The sequence below is a fragment of the Carlito syrichta genome, unplaced genomic scaffold, assembly GCF_000164805.1.
Source record: "Carlito syrichta isolate Samal-C Ts95f unplaced genomic scaffold, Tarsius_syrichta-2.0.1 Scaffold57715, whole genome shotgun sequence".
NCBI classification, from domain to species: domain Eukaryota; kingdom Metazoa; phylum Chordata; class Mammalia; order Primates; family Tarsiidae; genus Carlito; species Carlito syrichta.
Window position 1 is genome coordinate 50523 of NW_007001811.1, and position 21442 is coordinate 71964.

Here is a 21442-nt window from a genome sequence, read left to right on the forward strand (position 1 = left end):
TTTGAATTTATATTATTTCAGAATTATTTATAATACAGCAGCTTAAATTTTTAAAAATGTGCCACAAGATGGCAAAGTTAGTACCCAAAGAGATGCAAAAGCTCTCAGAAGATGGTTGTATTTTCAGAAAATTTCTCATTAGACAGGCTGGTTCTAGGTGAATGGGGTTTAGGCAAATTGTCCTGTAATCATAAAGGGATATGCATGCATTCCTGAGTTAGGTTCATCTGAATCTGTACTTACTGTCTATATGAACTCTAGGACGTCACTTAATAGCTCTGAATATTGGTTTCATTATCTTTAAAACGGGTATAATAAGTGAGAATTAAAAGAGATGGTGAATAAAGTAAAATAAATATGAAATAGAGGTTGCCTGTATTATTGGAGCCAGGCCAGAGATGCACCTTGCTGCATAGGCACAAAGGAATTATGTTGCCTTCAGTTTTTTTTGCAGTTTTTCTCAGGGACAATTGTTAGCCCGGCACATTCATGCGATTTCCCAACTGCCAGTGGGCACAGGCAGTTAAGTTTCTTTAGCAAAACATCTATTTTAACTGTTTTCTTTTCAATTGAACATATGTACCTCTTTTTTTTTTTTTTTTTTTTAGATAGAATTAGATTTTATGAGTCATTGAAGGACAGAAGTTACTTCCTCCCCAAATTTGCTACCATGGCCCAGCAGTAACTCAGTTGCAAGGCATGCTGGGAGGAGCATCAACCCAGAGCGCAAGGGAGTACAGGAAGGGGGATGAGGATGATTCACTCTCATGGAGTTGAGCCCCAAGAGTGTCCAAGGGGTCCTGGTACCTCAGGGTCAGCTCTGCGTTGGCAACAGTATGCAAGGATATAGTAGGATATAAGAGCATGCTGCAGGAGGCTCTAGCTGTCATCTTAGTCAGCAGTGATTGGCTTATAAGAAACAGAACACCCATTCTAGTTCATGCAAAAAAAAAAGATTTTATTGGAAAGAAACCACCCAAAGGATAGGTGTCCCTAGGCCTCATGAAGGAGTTGAATCTGTAACTTAAGACAATCTGGAATAGATTTCTATGTGTTTTTTTTTTCTCCTTACTTGCCTTGTTTCTCCTTGCTTGTGGTAAACATGGCTTCCTTAGTCCCTTGCGGTTTGCCTGTTCAGCAAATTTCCTGAGTCCCAATTCATACTTATTGGAAAGAGAATCTGATTGGTTCAGCTTGGGGTCAGATGTTTATTCCTGGTTCAATAAGCTGTCAATTAGCTACTGCTAACTCATTAGGAACCTTAAAAAGGGGGTTGTATCTATAAGGAGGGAATAATTGGTGCTCCTGCCAGCTGGGAGGTGCCATCTTGAGTTCAGGGAGACTAATTGGGTTGACGCAGGACACAGTTATAGCCTAGTGATACAAACATAGCATTCAGTACCTCCAAGGAGAGGAAGCTGGTGAGCACTTAGCAGGTGTCAGGGCTTTCGTTAACTAAAACCATCCAAGGATCTTGAGTGCAGGAAAAGAGTCAGGAAAGCAATCCAAGCTTGTAGAGCTAGGCAGATAGGAATGAATAGACACAGCCTGGTTCTCTCTGCTTTCTTGATGGTGGCCTTTGCATATCCATTCAGTGATCTAAAGTCTGGAATTCCAAGGAAGAAGAGACATGGTTCTTGCCCTTGAGAATTTGGTCTCTACATGGAAGAGCAAGACTTAGAAAGATGGGGAGAAAAAAGAGGAACATCAATTGCTTGATTCTAATAGTGATTTTAAAGTTATAAAATACATAGGAAAGACAAGTTGTGTGTGAACGATGTCCTTGACCACACACTTACTTGAATGAAGTTCTGTGAGTTTGCATGGGCTTGACATGCATCATCTGATATTTTGGCAACACCCCTATAAAGAAGAAACTATCATTACTCCCTTTAGGAAGGTAGAAAGCATTTACATCACTGACCTGAAGTATCAGAGCAAGTATCCAGAGTTACTAGGACTTGAACCCAGGACAAGCTGATGCCAAAGTTAGGGCTCTTAACCACAACCAGCCTCTCTGGAGATAAACAAATGGCTCTGAGCAATAAAGAGATCAGCTTACTGATTAGCTTGGGAAATCATTCAAGATCATTCAACAGACAAATTCTTCTACAACTTCCCTTAGAGCGTGGTACATAGAGCTGCCTGCATGGCTGGCTTTCTCTGTCCATGGTATGTTATTAAAAGTGGCAGGTGTCCCCCTGGCAGTCACATAGGCATCATGTTACACTCCATTCTCAGCTCTTAGGGGAAGATTGTCTCTTTGAATTCCCTTGCCCCATCTGGGCACCCCCAGGTGAATTCTGCATATGCCACCCAGTCATTATTTTAAATCAGACTATAATCATATTCATGCTTCAAATGTGGGACATTTTACATGATGTGGTAACAGACATTTAACTTTATTATTTTTACCAATTAAATATGAGAGATAAGGAAGAAAGGGAATTTAAAATTACCAGAAGGCACTTGAAACTTCAAGGGCAATGGTAATGGTATAATGAAGAATCACAACAACGACAACAATTTTGAAGAAGCACTTTAAAGTTGAGCAAACTACTAGTTTGAAGAGAAAGATGGTGAGTTTGCCTTTCAGAGTTCTTAATTGGAGTTGACAGTGGAACACCCACGTAGAAACGTCCTGTAGCCAGCTGGAGCTGACTGGAGCTCAGGAGAGAGGGAGAGGATAGAAATATAAGTCAAGATTCATCAGCCCAGTGATATGAGAGTTGAAGCTCTAAGCTGTGACAAGTTCTTTTTGGAAAATTGAGCAAGTAGGAGAGAGCCAACCTGAAACTTGAGTCGATACTCAGGAAATACTTTCTGATTTTTTATGTCTTTGAGTCCAACAAATAAACCCTAATCAAAAACCACTGAGTGTGATGATGAGGAAGATTTTGCAATAATTTTATAGGAAGAGTGGGGAACAAAGCCAAATTTCAGGATGCTATGGAAGGGAATAATTATGTAAGAATTTGAGGCAGTGCCTGAGGACCACTTAGTTAGCTGGAGCTCCCATAGTTCACTCTTTGTGCCTCTCATGCAATTTCTTTTATCACATTATATTTTAGCTTGCTGTTTCAATTAGTCATATATTTGTTTTAAGATTCTGAATTCTCTGAGGGCAAGCCTGTGTCTTATTCATCATTTTTGCCCATATAATGCCTAATGTCATGACTTGCAAAAATAAATGTTCAATGTTAGTTCCAGCTACTCAGGAGGCTGAGGTGGGAGGACCTCTTGAGCCCAGAGGTTAGAGGCTGCAGTGAGCTATGACTGCACCATTGCTCTCCAGCCTAACCAACAGAGCGAGGCACTGTCTTAAAAAAATAATAATAAAATAAAATGTAAAAAAAGCTCAATGAAAGTTCTAAAGCTCACTTCTCTGTTCAAGATTGGTTCCAGATTGCCTCTGACAGTGTTTTCTAAATTTTGAGGTTTCTTACTGTGGAGTGGGAGATGAACTTGGTGGTACATGGGAAAATTGCATTTATTCTAAAAATAAGACGTTTAAAGGATGGATGTACCAAAGCCAGACTGCATATTACATAGAGATGATAGACTCCAGATATGTATTCATTTTTTACAAGGATGATGAATTTCTATTTATGACTTTGGAACAAAGTTTAAAATATTTAAAATAATTGTGTTTAAGTTTTTAAGAAGTGAGTTAATAAAAACATATTTAAAATAAGTAAATTTTAGTGTCGGAGACAGACACACTTGGAAAAGATCTTAGAGCTGATTGGGAGACAACTGAAGTTTGGGTTGATGGCCTTATGCAGTACATCCTATTCTGGTTCCACCGTACCTTGCCCCCTTTTTCTCTCGTATGACTCCATGAGTTTTACTCTTGTCTCTCCAGTCGTCATAGCCATAAAATCAGAAGCTTAATGTGCTTGGTTATATTTGTCACAACATACATTAAAACAATCAGAAAGCTATAAAGGTAAACACATGTGCATCTATGGACTACCTAAAATTATTTCCCAACCTATTTTGGGAACATGGCCATTTGGAAATTTATCTGGTCTCCATCTCTCATCTGGGGAATTCTTAACACCAGGCACTGTGGAGGATTCATAGCAGCATCTCTGGCAATAAAATAGTGCCAGGCATAGAGTGGGCATCATTAAGTGTTTGTTCAGAAATGAAAGGACAGTGAGATGCCAACCATAACATTTAATTGCCGAGGCACTGGTGTGTCAGAGCCACACTCAGTACAGTTCAAAGATGATGGATTGCAGGGTTTCCCTGCATATGGTTTGCGGTGGAAACACACCACAGAGCTGAGCATTACCCACAGTGGAGTTATCCCCCGATGGGGATTCCGCCTAATGAGTTTGGGGGGCAAGCGGAGTTCTTCCAAGCAGAAAGTAAGCAAGTGAAATCTCTCTCTCACTTACTTCTCTCTCTGTGGCCGATGCCATCTGCTAGTTTTAAAAATAATTTTTAAAAGCAAGTGTTTTGGTTCTCTTCGATGTGCAGCAAAGACAGATGCTATTTTTAGGCTTGTTTTCTATCCAAAAAAAAAAAAAAAAAAACCCCAAAGAACCAGGGGCTGGATGTCCGTAGTCCTTGCTCACTGACTATATGCCACCAACAACTTATATGTGACCTTTTTGCAAATTTCATATGTCTGGGACCCTCAGAACAGAAGGGATCATTCCACCTCCCTTTCTGCCCCTCATTAGGGATGTTGAAAGGGTGAAATAGTATTGATCTGAGAAAGAAAACCCATTTCAAAAAAAATTGCTTAACTTGTGCTCTTCCCCTGTAACCTGCTGGCTTCTGTTTTGATGTATGGCTAAGATCTCTGTGTTCCTTCTTTTTCCTCCTGGACTGGATACTCTTTGTGGGGAGGACACAGCCACACATTCATGCAGTGTCTACTCAGAGTCTTTCATGCAAGACGTACTCACTGGAGGTAGCATAATGAGGGGTCATGAGTATAGACTCTGGAACCAAACTGCTGGCATTCAGATCCTGGCCTGCGACTTATCCACTGAGTGACCACTGGCAAGTTACTTACCCTTTGTGAGCTTCAACCTTCCTGTCTTTAGAAGGAGAAGAATGATAATACTTATCATGTTGGCTTGTTTACAGGGGACAAGGGAGACAAAATATATAAAGCATTCGACTCAGTCACATAGTACCTAAAAGATGGTAGCTTAATTTCATTATTGTTGTTGTAATTATAAGGCACCCGATAACACACCTGACACATGTATGCTTGACTGCTACATGTAAGATTAAATTTCATGCACTATATGGAAGATTTTTCAAATGGTGAATTAAACATTTGTCATATGGTCAACACCATGTTAGATACACTATATATGCCGTCTTGTTTTCAGCTTTCTGGAACAGGTGAAGATTGTCCACTTTACAGGTGAAGAGAAAGCTGGGGATGAGAGAGGTTAAGTGTCTGTTTAGCATTACAGTTAGTAAGCAGTGGAACGAGACTTCAAGTACTATATTGACTTTAAAATGTTCACCCTACACCTCACTTTCCCAACACCCATTCTCCTGGCTTTACAGCCCCTCATGAAAGCTTTGCAACTTTTGACCGCAAACTACTTTTTTACACTGTGACTCGGCCATACCAACATATAAATATAACCAAAGCATACATTTTGCAGCATAATACTCAGTGGTGCTCTGTGCAGTGTGCTCTGATAATTTCCACTTTATTTGTTTGTTCTCTCTTTTTTTAAAGAGTTGATCATGACCCACCAAATTGATTTAATGATCAGTTAACATGAGATACAACTTAAGTTTGAAAAACACTGACCTGGCTTAAATGACCAGACAGTGCCACCAGGACATCACATTTCCATCACAATTACAGTTCACAGCCCTGTGTATGTTTTATTTGAGACCCTTAGTCATTCTGTTAGAAATGGTTGATTATATTATCCTCATTTTATAAATGAAGGTATCAAGGCTCAGAGATAGAAATCAATCTTCCCAAGCCCATCTAGCTAGAAAATGTGGAACAAGGTCTTCAGTTCTGCACATACAGTGCTTTGGAGACCTATTAATTCCTGCTGCCTCTAGGGTCACCCATTCATTCACTTAATTAATGTGCATCGGTGGTTTGCTTTGGCCAGGCATGGTGCTGGGTTCTTGGTACACAGTGATAAACAAATTTAACATAGTTCCTGGCTTTGTGGAACTTTCAGTCATATCTGGTGTTAGTTTCTTTCAGAGTGAAAACCAAAGCCTTTATTTATTTATTTATTTATTTATTTTTGAGTTGGAGTCTCACTCTGTCGCCCAGACTGGAGTGCAATGGCTGCTCCCGGCCACCGCAGCCTCAACCTGCTGAGCTCCAGCGATCCTTCCGCCTCAGCCTTCCAAGTAGCTGGAACTACAGGCGCGCGCTACCACGCCTGGCTAATTTTTTGATTTATTGTAGAGATGAGGTCTCACCAAGTTGCCCAGGCGGGTTTCGAACCCTTGGGCTCAGGCAGTCCACTCACCTCAGCCTCACAAGGCATAATCTTACATAAGACATTTATGTTTAATCGTGCATTAACCTACTATTTTCCAGTCCAAACAAATATAAACTTGTAATTAATAATAAAAAAAATTCACATGTCACCTATCCTCGCTTGCATACTTCCAATAGTACAGATGTTACACTTGGGGAAACACTGAACTCTGTAAATAGGGATCTGTTGGAGGGTCCTGGTGGGTTTTAATCAGAAATTCCAGCTATTCCCTGCTCTCTGTTTGGATCCTGAGAAACTGCAGGATGCTGAGTTTGCTGTTTGCTCTCCCCTTCCAGGACCGCCTGTACTTTGTGATGGAGTATGTGAATGGTGGTGACCTTATGTATCACATCCAGCAAGTTGGCCGGTTTAAGGAACCTCATGCTGTGTAAGTAAGAACTTGTGCTGTGCCCTTTCCTTGGGATAAATGGATGGGCTGCTAGAACTTTAGGGTTTTTTGCCAAAGTGGGATTTTTCAACATTTAGACCATCTTTGTAAGAAATATTTGGTCAGTGGATAAAGGTGTTCTGTTTGGTATAGGATGCTTCTCTTTTTCCTGATACCAGCTAAGAAACTGAAGCTCAGCTGGGTGTGGTAGCCCATGTCTGTAATCCCAATGTTTTGGGAGGCCAAGGCGAGAGGATTGCTTGAGTTTAGGAGCTTGAGACCAGCCTGGGCAACATAGCAAGACCTGGTCTCCACAAAAAAATTTAAAAATCGGTTGGGTGTGGTGGCGCCCAGAGGCTTAGGCAGGAGTATCAATTGAGCCCAGGAGTTCAAGGCCACAGTGAGCTATGATTGCTCTACCATACTCCAACCTGGGTGATACAGCGAGACCCTGTCTCAAAACAAAACAAAACAAAACTCGAAGCCCTAAAACCACAGCTGTTAATTTATCTCTAATTCTTGCCCTGACTCCTAAGAGAGACCCTATAGCTTCCTTGGGGAATGCCATTGTAGGTTTTGTTTGTTCATTTGCTAATATTTATTGAGAGCTTACTATGGGCCAGGGCCTAAGTGCTTAACAAACATAGTTTCATTTAATTCTGAGAACAACTCTGGGAAGTTAGGTATTATCACCTGGGCTTTACGAACAAGGAACCTGAGACTCAGAGTTTTAGAAGGTTGTTCACGATCGCGGAGCTAGTATGAGGCTGATCTAGAATTCTGATCCAAATGTGTCTTGTCCATGTTCTCTGTCTTACACCACTCTCCCTCTTAGATGCCTTCACTCCAAGGAGGTGAAGGATCGAGTTGGATCCTGGCAATGGTCTGTGGTTCCTGAGATGGGGAGACTGATTCTGGGTTTTGGGAAAAGTATTTCCCCTACTAGTCCATCTCATCTCCTTCAGTTCACAAGGCAACCAGTATCTCTTCTTTTTAGAACACAGATCTCATTGTGTTACTCCCCAGTTTAGAAGCCTGTTGGAGAAAGGGACATGGGCAAGTTAGAGCGATGACAGCGTCTCCTAGGGAGTTTGCTAAGATCTTATCGCCTCTCTAGGGAGCACTCAGAGTTTGTCTAAGATCTTACCCTTTCATACTGGAGGCCCAGAGGTTCTCTGGGTCCTTCTTGTTCTGCTTGCCCCCTCTCCTCTCACTGTGCTCTGGTAGGGTTTGCATTATTCGTGCTTTCAAATCAAGCCATTTGTATCTTGTGGCACAATTTTAATAGGATTGCTCCTTCTTTTACTTGTAACATCTAATTGACCACAGACTTTAATTACACGGTCATGCAAGACATATTGTAAGGACACTTCATAGTTCCACAAAGCCCTGCCCAACACTGGTGGTATAACTGGGTTTTTTGGTTCTCTCAAAATCTTCTTCCTTCTGGGGGAAGGGGTCTTCATTAAGGGGTTACATTTTAGACAGATGCTGTTTCCAGTTATAACTTGCTCACGTTATTTCATCTGTCTACGACTCAGTTTCCTCATTTGAGGATCCGGGAGGTAATAGTAGGACCTATCTCATAAGATTATTAACAGGATTAAATCAGATAGCGCCTAAAACAATGCTAAGTAGATGGTAACCCTTCAACAGATTTTAGCTGTTATTGTTAAGATATTTTAGCGTGCTATATTGTCTGAAACTCTACCCAGTCCATTACATCCCATGGTCCCCTCCCTGCTACACAACTGCTGACCCTCTGTCCACCTAGATTTGTCCTTAAGGCAGCCCCATCACTCCCTAAACCGCCATGCTAATCCATCCATACTCTCAGCATCTTATGAGCTGTGTAGTTGGCCATCCATGGTGGGACTTAAACGCCCTGTGCCTAGTTCAATATTGTATTGAATTCTGAGCATTGCTAAGCATATGGTGCCCTTGAATTTCTCCATCACTTCTCTTTTTTTTTTTAATTTCAGATTTTACGCTGCAGAAATTGCCATCGGTCTGTTCTTCTTACAGAGCAAGGGCATCATTTACCGGTAAGTGAACACTGCTGTGCTTCCATCTCCTCATCTCCTTCAGCTCCTCCCTTCCCTGCCTCTTTCTTCAACTGCTTTTAAAATTAGAATCCTTGGTGGGGGAGGAATCCTCAGCACTAACTTGGGCATGTGTTCTGCCAGGCAGCATCGCCCACTGCCCTGGCAAAGTTTGGGCAGCTCTATATGGTGATAGAAAATCTCGATGGACTGTGTCACCAGTGATGGCTCAGAGACTCAAGCATAAGACCATTTGCTCTAAGAGGAGGAGGCTTACTGAGGGGCCCCCAGTACTTCTTTCTTTTGCCTGAAGACCCCACATTTGGGAACAAGCAAAGAATCTTGTCTGGCAGAATGTGATGGATCATATTATTACGAAACATTTTTTTTTTTTGCTATGTAACTACAACTTGGAAATGGATCTCTGAAAAGCTGCCCTGAACGACAGGATTAAGTTCAGGACTTGGCATTTTCTGGTTTTGGAGCAGCAAGTGGATGATCATAGCTGTATGAATCATACCATTTTATATTTCATGCAAGGCAGACTGTTGAGCCCGAGGCTGCTATTTGTCAGTGAGTCTGGGGCGTACAATTCTCCTTGCACTACATGGATGCAAATGGCAGAGTCAGTGCAGGCTTGGGCTGGTTGGTTATGCAAGAGAGGCTGTAGGGGCATGGGGCTTCCAAACAGTACTTGGCTCTGGTGAGGGTCTGTTTCAAAGATCAGAAGACCCGCTGAAGTCCATCTCATTAATTTGTTTGACAAATATTTGTCAAAAGCCTCTACTATGTTCTTGGCAGTGTTTTGGGTAGTGAACACATAGCAGTGAATAAAACAGACAAAACCATTTGCCCTTGTGAAGTTATCTTCTAGTGCTGGAGACAGATAAGTAAATCATAAAAATATAGTCTGTCAAGTAGTGATAAGGGCTATGGAGAAAAATCAAGTGGGACAGGAGACTGATGTGTACTGTGTGGTGGAAGTTTGTCTCTCATTCTGTAGAAAGCATGGTTATTAGGGTCTGGAAAGTTAGAGGTGACTTGGGAGTCCTGGGTCTTTTATTGCAACTGAAGGACATGATGAGATTAGCCCTGGTGGTTTCAAGACAGATTGCAGAAGCGAGGCTGTGCGTACTGGTGGGATGTAAGGAGAGGAGATGGGGTCTTGCAATGTCTTGGGCTTTAATTTACCCCTTAAAGTGGTGGCATGAAATCTAGTTGGGAAGGAGTAATCTTATCCTGAGTTCACAGAATCCTACCATCCCTGTCTTCTTCTGATGGCAGAGGGATGAAAGTCAGGGAGAGGAATGGTTTTATCTGGCACACGAGTAATCCTAATGAAGGTACAGAAATGGAGAGAAGGAGAAGAATTTAAATTTTAAGGAGCGTAGTCATTCTGCCCCTGCTTGCCCTCAGTGAACACAGATCACTGTGTGAGTCTGGGATGGAACACGGGAAACTTCTAAGTCTCTCAGTTTCCCTTTTAACTCATAGTAAGAGCAGTGTGTGTGTGTGTGTGTGTGTGTGTGTGTGTGTGTGTGTGTGTGTGTGTGTGTACACAATGTAATTCTGGTGTTGAAAAGTGCACATTATCTTCCATATGACGTGACCCCCAAATTCAAGCCAGTGACTTCAACTGGTGCTTAACCAAAGAAGCTGGGCTCGTGGGTCATTTTCCACTCTGTGGGATTTTCACCTTATGTGCTGACTTTGGGAGCTGTGCAGGATGTGCCACCACTAGAACAGAACCAGTCAAGTTTTTGGAAAGATTAAATGTGGAACTACAAGTTAATTAGAAGAAAATCCAGTTCCAGGGAGGAAACAGGAGAGGATATAGAGTTCTGGAAACTGGATTGGATTCAGTGCTTGGTTCTACACTAGCAGGGAACTGCATTGGGATCTGGGATCCAGGGATCCAGGTCACTAACCAGGCAGGTAATAAAACCCAGAGATGAGTATTTCAAGTGCTAAGTTGATACCAACTCTGAAGCTCTTTCTCCTAACTATTCACACATTCTGCTGTTCATCCTCCACTATTAACATGGTTTTAAAGGAATATTTATGAAATCTTTTAAGCCAGTCAGCACCTGACTTCTTTCCCTTTGTGTGTAAAGACAGAGTCCGTCTCCTACTATAAAGATAGAAAATGCCAGCTACCCACTTTCACAGCCTCCCTGTAGCAAGGGCAGGCACATGACCTAAGCTCAGTTATACTAACACAAGGCCTTGACTCAGAAACTAGTGACCAAGGAAGCAGAGACCATAGGATCAAGAGTGGCCATAGTAATCAGCTACAGCTAGTTTCCAGAAGCGAGAGAAATGGTTCTTTGTTTTGTTTGTTTGTTTGTTTGTTTGTTTTGAGTTGGAATCTCACTCTGTTGCCCAGACTGGAGTGCAGTGGCACACTCCCAGCCACCACAGCCTCAACCTGCTGGGCTTTGGCAATCCTTCCACCTCAGCCTTACAAGTAGCCGGAACTACAGGCACACGCTACCACGCCCGGCTAGTTTTTGATTTATTGTAGAGATGAGGTCTCGTCAAGTTGCCTGGGCGGGTCTCTCGGCCTCCCAAAGTGCTGGGATTACAGGTTGAGCCACCGAACCCGGCCGAGAAGTGGTTCTTAACAGCAAGAGGAAGAATCGATCACTCAGGTTTCACAGATCAAGGGCGATGTCTGAATCCATGGAGGTCTGGGTGGTGTTTTCCCTGGACCAGCTCTGTGTTGCAATTAGACATTTTTTCTGGCCGTGTAGACTCCTAACCTTGTTCTTCAGCCTACTCGGAAGTTCTCTGAGCTCCCCAGCATCCTTTTATAAATTCCTTTTCAGATTAACTGTAAGAAGTGGTTTTCATTGCTCACCATCAAGAACCTTGATTGAGATAGAGTTTTTTGAAATTAATACGTTTTGAAATGAAAACTATTTAAAAAATGACAAAGACTTATGACTTTATAACTTCTTAGAGAGTGGCTTCATGGTGGTAAAGTCTTTTAAAATGTTACAAATCACTCCCTCTTTCATTTAGATCTCTAGTTACTTGAATAGTTCTTAGGTAAACAGGATGAGGAATTATGTTAGACTTACCTGCTTTAAGGAACATGGCTGGAGATGTTGAGTGGGGGAAGACAAAGATTCTTCTTGTCAAACTTAGTGTCTGATTTATTGATCACCATCTCTGGAGTATGTGTTGATTTTACCCTTGATGGATATCTGAAAAGGAAAACAATTGTTCTCGTTCCATTTTGAAGCAGAAATGAGGATTTATTACATAGAACAAAAGATTGCAGTAGAATATCAAAACACTGCTCTGTGTCAGTGAATATGACGGGGATGGACTCCAGTCCCAAGACCTGCTGGCTCTTGGCACCTGAAACTCCTTTTCTATAACAGATGAAGATTTTATCACCTTCCTAGGTGACCCAGCTGCCTGTTTCTGGGCATGTGATCAAGTTGCAGGGATGTTGTATGTCTCTATTAATGAAATCATATGTAGGCTGACTTAGTATGTTTAGGTGAAGTAAGTTGCTGCAAAGTCCAGTTTTTCTAGATTCCAACATAGCACTCAGAGACCAATCTGCCTTGTAAATAATCATGACGACTGGATATGAATAGTGCCATGGACAGTGCCAAAGACAGTGGATGTTGCTATTGATAAACAGTAGGTACAAGTGAGTCTCCCCTTGCATGAAGAGACCTCACAGACAGACATGCAATGCCAGGATGTAGTTTCAGGTTGTATTCTTATAGCTGAAAATGATGGCAGAAATTCAATTCAAAATAACTTAAGTTTAAAAAGGCATTTATTGACTGACATAACTTAAAAATCCAGGGGCAGATCTAACTTTAGATCTGGATAAATGCAGGGGCTCAAATGATGTGGTGAGAGTTCACTTTATTATCATCTCTCTAGGTCCTGCTTTCTCTGTATTAGCTTTCTTCTCTCTAGCTGGTGATTCCTTGAGCTTCACATTCATATTCTATCACTTAAACAATCCCAATGTAAAAGGTACTATCTCTTTCCTAATGATATCAGCCAAAATGCCAGGGCTGATACTTAGCAGCTTTGGTCCAGATTGCTTCATGACTAGATTATGTCCTAGGAAGTGGTCCAGAAGAGCTTGGAGCACTTGAAGTTAAGTTCTTTTTTATATATATTTGCTTATTTTTAAATTTAAATTTATTTTAAAGATGTGGAGTATAATTGTAGGTATACAAATGTTCAATAAGTTGTTCTTAATCAGGTTGCTTCTTGTGATCTTCAGAGATATTTTTAAAATAAGAATTTTGAGAAAAATACATCTTCTTACAAAATATAAGAGGTCCTGAAGTTGCAGAGAGCAACTCTTGGAATTCTCTTGGGTCTAAGAGACCTCTTTGGATGCTCTACCCTCTGTTTAACTTTTTGTGCCTCTCCCTCTTCTCAGAGTTGCTGTCTCTTTGTATCCTCGTGAGACGCTTGGCACAGTTGGCTCTATAGGAAAAGAAAAACACAGAGGTTGGCGGACCCCTTTTTGTCTCTCTGCCAGATTGTAAGCTATTAGAGAGCAAGGACTGGTTTAGACTCATCCTTGCATCCCCACAACACCAAGCACTGTGTTTTATGGATAATAAGTGGTTATTGGTTGACTTAAAAATAAATAACATTTTATTACATCTCTAAATTCTTCTGTCTGCCACAGTGACCTAAAACTTGACAATGTGATGCTGGATTCTGAGGGGCACATCAAGATTGCTGATTTTGGCATGTGTAAGGAAAACATCTGGGATGGGGTGACAACCAAGACATTCTGTGGCACTCCAGACTACATCGCCCCTGAGGTGAGAGCTGCCGGGACTCCTCACACACATCCATGTCATGGTGATGTCCCCTCTGCTCCCCGGATGGCCGTGTGAGAGCTGGAAAGAGTGGAGGGTGGTACCTTGCGGGAGAACCTTGGGCTGATCCTTATCCTATACTCTAAATTCTTCCTTTGAGATCACACATGCAAATTAATTTAGCACACATCCAGAAGCTCAGGCCCAAAATACTTCAAGGTTTGGGAAAAAACTTAAATAAAACTCAAAAGAACCATCCAACACACATCAGTAAAATTCTTCATCAAGATGCTATGGCTCGTGGCCATATGATACCTCCTAATTATGACATTGAAACGTTTGTTGAGAAAGAGAGAAAAAGAGAGAGAGTAGATCCATTGGGCAAGTAGACGACACAGGATCTGTGTACTACAATGTGTCCCTCAACAGGAAAATGGGCAATAGCCTCTGGTTTTTCTGTGTGTGTGTTTTTTTATAGCATGAAATACTACTAGGCATCAATTTAGAAGAGTGAGTTCTGGAGAGATTTTTAAGACATATTGTCAAGAGAAAAAAGTCAAGGTACAGAATGATACATATAATATGCTACTATTTATGGACAATAACCACAATACACAGGACAATACATACATGGATATATGCGTGTAAAAGCATACACAATCTGGAAGATTTCAGACTACTTTTATAACATTGGTTATCTCTGAGGATAAGAGCATGGCAAAGGGAAATATTTAGCCCCTTCTGTATACTATTAACATAGTTTACAAGGTAAATGTAATGTATGTATATGTTACTTGAGTAATAAGAAAGTAATCCTTTTGTTTGTTTGTTTGTTTATGTATTTTATTTATTTTGAGTTGGAGTCTCACTCTGTTGCCCAGGCTGGAGTGCAGTGGTATACTCCTGGCCACCCAAGCCTCAACCTGCTGGGCTTAGGTGATCCTTCTGCCTCAGCCTTCCAAGTAGCTGGAAGTGCAGGCGTGCGCTACCATGCCTGTCTTATTTTTTGATTTATTGTAGAGATAAGGTCTCACCAAGTTACCCAGGCTGGTCTCGAACCCCCAGGCTCAGGCAATCCTCTCGCTCGGTCTCCCAGAATGCTGGGATTATAGGCTGAGCCACCGTGCCTGGCCAAGAAAGTAATCCTTTTAAAAAACTATTTTATTAGGGCCCAGGGTAGTTTTCCCTATGTGGCATACTTTGATCTACTGTCATTTTGTTAAGGATATCGGACACAACCTATAACACAACTTCCTAATAGGCCTTAAGTTCTGTGATCTCTGGTTCTGAACTCAAGTTGCACTTTAGAATCATGAGGGAGTTTTTGGAATGTAGGATACCCGGGTGTCACCCCAGATCCATTGATTAAGACTCTCTGCAGGGCCAGACCCAGGGTCTGTGGTTTTCAGAAGTTCTTCATGGGTCATGATGCAGTTAAGCACAAGAAGCCCTGAACTGTGTTGCTGATGGAGTTGTCCCTCCCCTAGCCCTCCCGGAGGAATAAACTACTGAGAAGGCTTTGTCATGAACCAACCACATCACCTCTGGCAATTTCTCTCATCTCCCCAGGCTCTGTTTTCCTTTGTAAAAGGATTAACTTGTTGAGTTGTCAGGAGGATCAAATAAGCCTTGAAGTACGTTAAAAGTGCGCCAGTCTGCGCCACCCAGAGAAGCATACTTTGTGAGAACCAATAGAAAGGAGCCCGAGCTTCTGAAACCTATTCCCTATGAATTCATGGCTTAATAGGTGTCAAAAATAAAAGATCTCTGGATCATTAAAAAAAAAGTGTGAGAACACTTCCAATGAGAATTGTTCTCCCGGAAAACTTTCCCTTCCTTGTCTTTCAGTTACTTCTTTGCATAGTGCATTTCATTCCGTTCATTCATTTATAACTGACAAATCAAATTGTATACATTTATCATGTACAGCATGTTGTTTTGAAATACGTGTACATTGTGGAATGGCTAAATCGAGCTAATTCACATGTGCATTACCTCACATATATTATTTTTTGTGGTGAGAACACGTAAAACCTTTCAGCAGTTTTCAAGAATGCAGCACACTGTAATGAACTCTAGTGACTATGTTGTATGATAGATCCCTTGAATGTACTCGTCCCACCTAAATGGGATTTTATATCCTTGGTCAACATCTCTGCATTTCTGATTTTGAAGTAGAGACCAAGGTCGGGAGATGGAGATCTGAAACAGACTTTAGCCAAGTTTGCTCAAACACCTTTATTGAGTAAAACAAGCAGTAACTAAATTAGAGAACATTCTAGTAATAGCTAACATCTTGAGGGCATAATATGTGAGAACCAGGTATTAATAGTATCTCATTCATTGCACAAAAATCCCTGGCATACATATTATGGCAAACTTCATTTTATAAATGATGAGACAGAAGCTTAAAGAAGTTAAGGAACTTCCCCCATGGGCACACAACAGGAAAATAGTAGTCAGGATTCAAAGTTGGACTCTCTGACCCTCGAGCCTCTGACTTTAAAAACAGATTATTATTCTTAATGGATGGAATTAGAGTTTATAATACTGAGTGATCTTTCACAGAAACAAAGGTCTGAGTACCACATGTTCTCACTCTTAAGTGGACCTTAAACAGCTACAGTAATACTATAAGAAAAGGATTAACAGTAGCAGGAAACTATGGCGGGGGGCAGAGAGGTGGAATTAACGGTAGTTGATATCTACCTGGGGAAGGGGGGGCACACCTCGTCAACAAGGGTACCTGCACAATGAATATTTGTATATCTAACTCTTAATTGTACCCCACAATTTTAAAAATTAAAAAAAGCAAAGAAGAAAAAAAACCCAACAGATTATATCTGTGTATAAAATATTAGCAAGGAAAATGTAAGTGAATAACATACCTTATTAAAGTTCCCCCATATTAAAGTGTTTATGTTTCAGGAAAACACACACATATACACAGGGTTTAATATGTATTCTGAGAAAAGAGTCTGGAAGCCTTTAACCTTTGCTATATTACTTCTTAACCTTTGACACAGTTAGTTTTACACCTCTACATACTGAAACACGGCCAGTCATACAATTATTCTAAACTTTGCTATGCTCTGGCAGTTTTGTAACATGTGTCCAAAACCTTGCAACTGTATATGCCATCTGATCTACCAATTCTACTTCTAGAAATTTATCTTTTAAAAAGAACTAGATGTCCAAATATCTAATTACAAGGATATTTATTACAGCATCAGAAGAAATCCAACCAATTGGGAATTGATAAGATTGATTTTGGTATATCCAGTCAATGGAATGCTATGCAGAGGTAAAGACTGATTATATTTGTGTATAAATATTAGCAAGGAAAATGTAAGTGAATAACATGCTTTATTGAAGGTCCCCATATTAAAGTATTTATGTAAAACACACACAGAAACACAGAATTTAATATATATTCAGAGAAAAGAATCTAGAAAGAAATAGACCAAACATTAGTCATAATTCTTTTGCTTGATAAAGGATTATAGGTGATTTTTATGTTATTTTCTTAGCTTATCTTTTTTTTATAAATAAGTAGTAAAGAATTAACAAATGTTATTACTTTTTAGACTTTTTTTTTTTTGAGTTGGAGTCTCACTCTGTCACCCAGGCTAGAGTGCAGTGGCATGCTCCCAGCCACCGCAGCCTTGACCTGCTGGGCTCAGATGATCCTTCTGCCTCAGTCTTCCAAGTAACTGGAACTACCGGTGCATGCTACTACGCCCAGCTAATTTTTTTTTATTTATTGTAGAGATGAGGTCTCACCATGTTGCCCAGGCTGATCTCGAATCCATGGGCTCAGGCAATACTCTCATCTCGGCCTCCCAAAAGTGCTGGGATTATAGGCTTGAGCCACCGTACCCAGCCAGACTTTTTTTTATTTTTGATTGTGGTCAAAAAACATATAACATGAAACTTAACATTTACTCATTTCTAAGGGTATAGTTCAATAGTATTAAGTATATTCACATTCTTGTGTAAATGTTATTACTTTTCACAATAAGAAGTAAAGACAGTTTTTCCTCTTAAAAATACCACACTTGGGGCACACTTCATCAATAAGCATACCTGGTCTCAAACCAGGTGAAACAGGGCCCAAAGTGAGGCCTAAACTTTACTTGTACAATGATCATTTGTATACCTTACCCTGAATTGTGCCCATCTTTAAAATAAAAAGAAAAGAAGAAATTAAAAAAAAATACCACACTCCCTGGTCCTGAAATTAGAAATTGCACACAAACGCGTGTACATACACACACACACACACACACACACACACACACACACACACCATTCTCAGTGCTTTGAAAAGGCAGTGTGACAGCCACAGGTGTTTACCCAGATGCAGGGACCTCTGTGCAGCATGCCCGTCATTCCCTGAGTAGCTAATGTAAAGAAATATTTCAGGTGGGCACTGGCCTTCCTGTTCACTCTTTGAGACTCTGGTCTACATCTGGGACTGTGACAGGCACTATAATCTTTCACAGTAGGTAGGTGAAATGCCAAAAAAGAACACTCCTCCACCACCCCACCCCAGTGAAAGTCTACTCTTATTATAAAAGAGTGCGGATTCCGTCTCCAGTGGCAGCATGAACTGCGAGTTGCACTGATAGGATGCCTTCTGTTTTCCAGATAATTGCTTATCAGCCCTATGGGAAATCCGTGGATTGGTGGGCATTTGGAGTCCTGCTTTATGAAATGTTGGCTGGGCAGGTAATTGAATTTTAAGTGATCTGTAAGAAAAGTCCTTCTCCAACCCTTTCCACATGATTCCTTTGGAAGAATGCATCTGCTTGGTAACACCTCATAAGTCCAAACCTCTATGACTTTCCCAGTCTTGGGGCTATCCAAGTCTGTAGCCATTTATTTTTTACATCTTCTCCTTGAAAGCCTTGGCGGACCCCATTGAGGGGGACTGCCAGTTTTGGGCAGCTTGGGGGAGGGTTTAGGCAGGGCTCCTTCTCCTCCCACCCTCCCCTGTCTCACAGGCACCCTTTGAAGGAGAGGATGAGGACGAACTCTTCCAGTCCATCATGGAGCACAATGTGGCATATCCCAAATCCATGTCCAAGGAGGCTGTGGCCATCTGCAAGGGGGTGAGTATGTCTCTTAAAGCTGTGGTCAGGACACTACATACAGGGGTGCAGGTTGTGTGCTGCACAGGGACACACCCTCATCAGGGGGGAACAGAGACTGAACTCCACTCCTTACTTCATTTGCCGGTGGGAGAGCCCTGGTGTGGAGCTGCTACCTTACACAGAAAACAGAACTTTTTTTCTAATCTGCACAAAACTGACCCAGAGGCCTACCTGCAATAGCATCTTGCTGCTGGCTGGGATCTAACCTCTGGCCCAGCACAGAGGAATGCTTATTGAATGAATGAAATAGGAGGCACAGAGACTCTCTGGAAGGAGCTGGAAGCTATGAGAAGGGGAACAAGAGGTCTCTGGCACAACGTTGGCTACCTTGTCCTGCTCTGCTGCATAGGCATTTAATTAACAGTAAGAGTGTGTAACTTTTGATCTAGGAAAAGAGCAGGCAGTATTGAGGTTAAGGGACCCTCTCGATAAGCAGACTCAAATTCAGTGTCCCCAAACCAACAAGCCCAAATGGCTAAAAGGGCATGCACATTTATATACCTGCAGCTTACGCAGATTGTACCTGTGAAATATGCAGGACGTGTGTTTACAGGTAAGGATTGCTTGTTATGCATCTTGTATTGGGCCAGGACATGCTCACTGTGACCTGTGTGAGACCCTTAGAGATCAGTGGTCCTCACTTTGGAACTGTCAGGATGACCTGAAATGCTTTACAGAAAGCACATACCTCAGCCTCACCCCAGAGATTAAGTTTGGGCATCAGTATTTTGAATAAGGTCCCCCATATGGCTCGAAAACCACTGCCTATAAACATCTTGTCCCAATGAAGATGAAAGCAAAGTTCAGAGACTTCCAGAGAGTATGGTTCAAGGATGATGCCTTTATAAATTATTCGCTCTTCTACCAACTAGTGGTACAGGTTAGAACATGGTGATGCCTCAACAGTGGGCTTCTGCCTATGTATTTGAATAAACCAGGGCTGCCGGTCCTAGATGCTTGCAGATTTTCCATGCTCTACTCTGCCCTGCTCTTCCTGACCCCAGGCAGATGCCACATGAACTGCCTTGGCTGAAGGAAAGTTATGAAACTCAGGCCAGTCTGAGGCGTGGCCACATTTGGAATAGCTTGGGTCAACTTTTCAGCCTAAAATACCTCAATTCCCGCTTTCAGTGAATCACCTAACTTTGTGTCTCAGCTACAGCTACTTAGATTAAGATGCAAATATTCTTGGGGAGATCACATGGGAGTTAGTCTCAGTCCCTAACATCTTAAGTGAATTGCGTGAAAATGTTTTCTTGAGGGCATGAGGAAGCAGAGGAAAAATAAGGAAGAGAGAGTGGAGACCCAGCAGTTTATTAGGAGCTTAAGTAAAACCCACAGGGGGAAAAATAGAGGGCACAGACTAAGGTCCATGCAGACCCTTGTAGACATTTTATTGAAGGGAGAGGGAAGTAGGGAGAGGAGGTCATACACTGAGTTTTAGTTTGTTTAATAATTGCCAATATGTAAAGATCAGGAGATTTCTCATAAGGATTCGGCTTTCCAATTTCTTTTGAAAAATCAGATCTTGCTATGTTGGCCTGTCATTCCTGCCAACTATCAGTTAGCTGGATTGGAAACCACTGCCCTCTGTAAATAGGGTGTACTTCTCTATATGGCCCAGGTCCATCTGGGTTCAAATCCCCAGGCATTATTATTTGAGTTCTATGACCCCGTGGAAGTTGTTTGACCTGATCTGCAAATTGGGGACAATAATAGCACTCTACATTGGGTTCTTTGATGATTCAATGAGTGAATACCGGTAAGTTACTTAGAACAGAGCCCAGCATTCCAGACCCTTGGATGTTATTATTACTGTTACTAACAATGATATTACTGTTACATGCCAGTTCCTCCTGGCATTTGAGTTTGTATCCCCTGGTGTGGGAACGTTTAAAGTAGGGGTTTGTGGAGACCAAGAGACCCTTTGCAAATCTTGATCCTTCCACTTCTGAGGTGCATGGTTTTAAGCAAGCTCTTTTGCACTCCCAGCTTCTGATTTTTTATTTTAAAAAATGGAATTATAGTACTTACCAAACAGGCATTTTTGAGAGCATGAAATGAGACAGCGTAAGAGAAAGCTCCTTGCATGGTATGGGCACATAGTAGGTGTTCAATACAGGCACAGGGTCTTCCCCTTCACAAGCCTGCCCTGCCTGGACAGCTGGGGGTTCTAAGTGGGTCATGGAGGAGAGAGGATTTTCCAGGTCAGCTGCCTTTAGCTTCAGCTCCAATTAGCAGTTTCCCTGATAGAGCAGTTTCCTATTAATTCAGGACCCATAACCTTCAGGATTAACTGGGGTGACTTTCATAGTATTGGGTTTGGGGACCTTTTTGAGCTGAGTAGGCTGAGTCCAATGTGGGCTCTTCCTTCAAGGATGATGTTTCAAAGAAGGGTGATGCTCAAGCGAACAGTCAAATATTTCCTCCTAACCGTGGGCCCCAGGGGATGCGTCTGGGAGGTGATCAGAGATTGGAACAGTGATTAAATCCAGCTGTCTAGATGGCTTCAGGCACCGCAGAGCAAAGTGCGGGAACTGGGCAG

General features: G+C 41.7%; 1 protein-coding gene across 3 annotated transcripts in view; it reads left to right on the forward strand.

Annotated features, from left to right (window-relative positions):
* The window catches only part of PRKCB (protein kinase C beta), a 102135-nt gene that overhangs the window by 49708 nt on the left and 30985 nt on the right, over positions 1-21442 (forward strand). For all 3 annotated transcript variants that reach the window (XM_008050026.1, XM_008050031.1, XM_021708251.1), the window contains exons 6-10: positions 6794-6885; positions 8868-8930; positions 13606-13744; positions 18392-18472; positions 18748-18855. In XM_008050026.1, coding sequence (XP_008048217.1) covers positions 6794-6885; positions 8868-8930; positions 13606-13744; positions 18392-18472; positions 18748-18855 — 483 coding nt within the window. The remainder of the gene's footprint in view (positions 1-6793; positions 6886-8867; positions 8931-13605; positions 13745-18391; positions 18473-18747; positions 18856-21442) is intronic.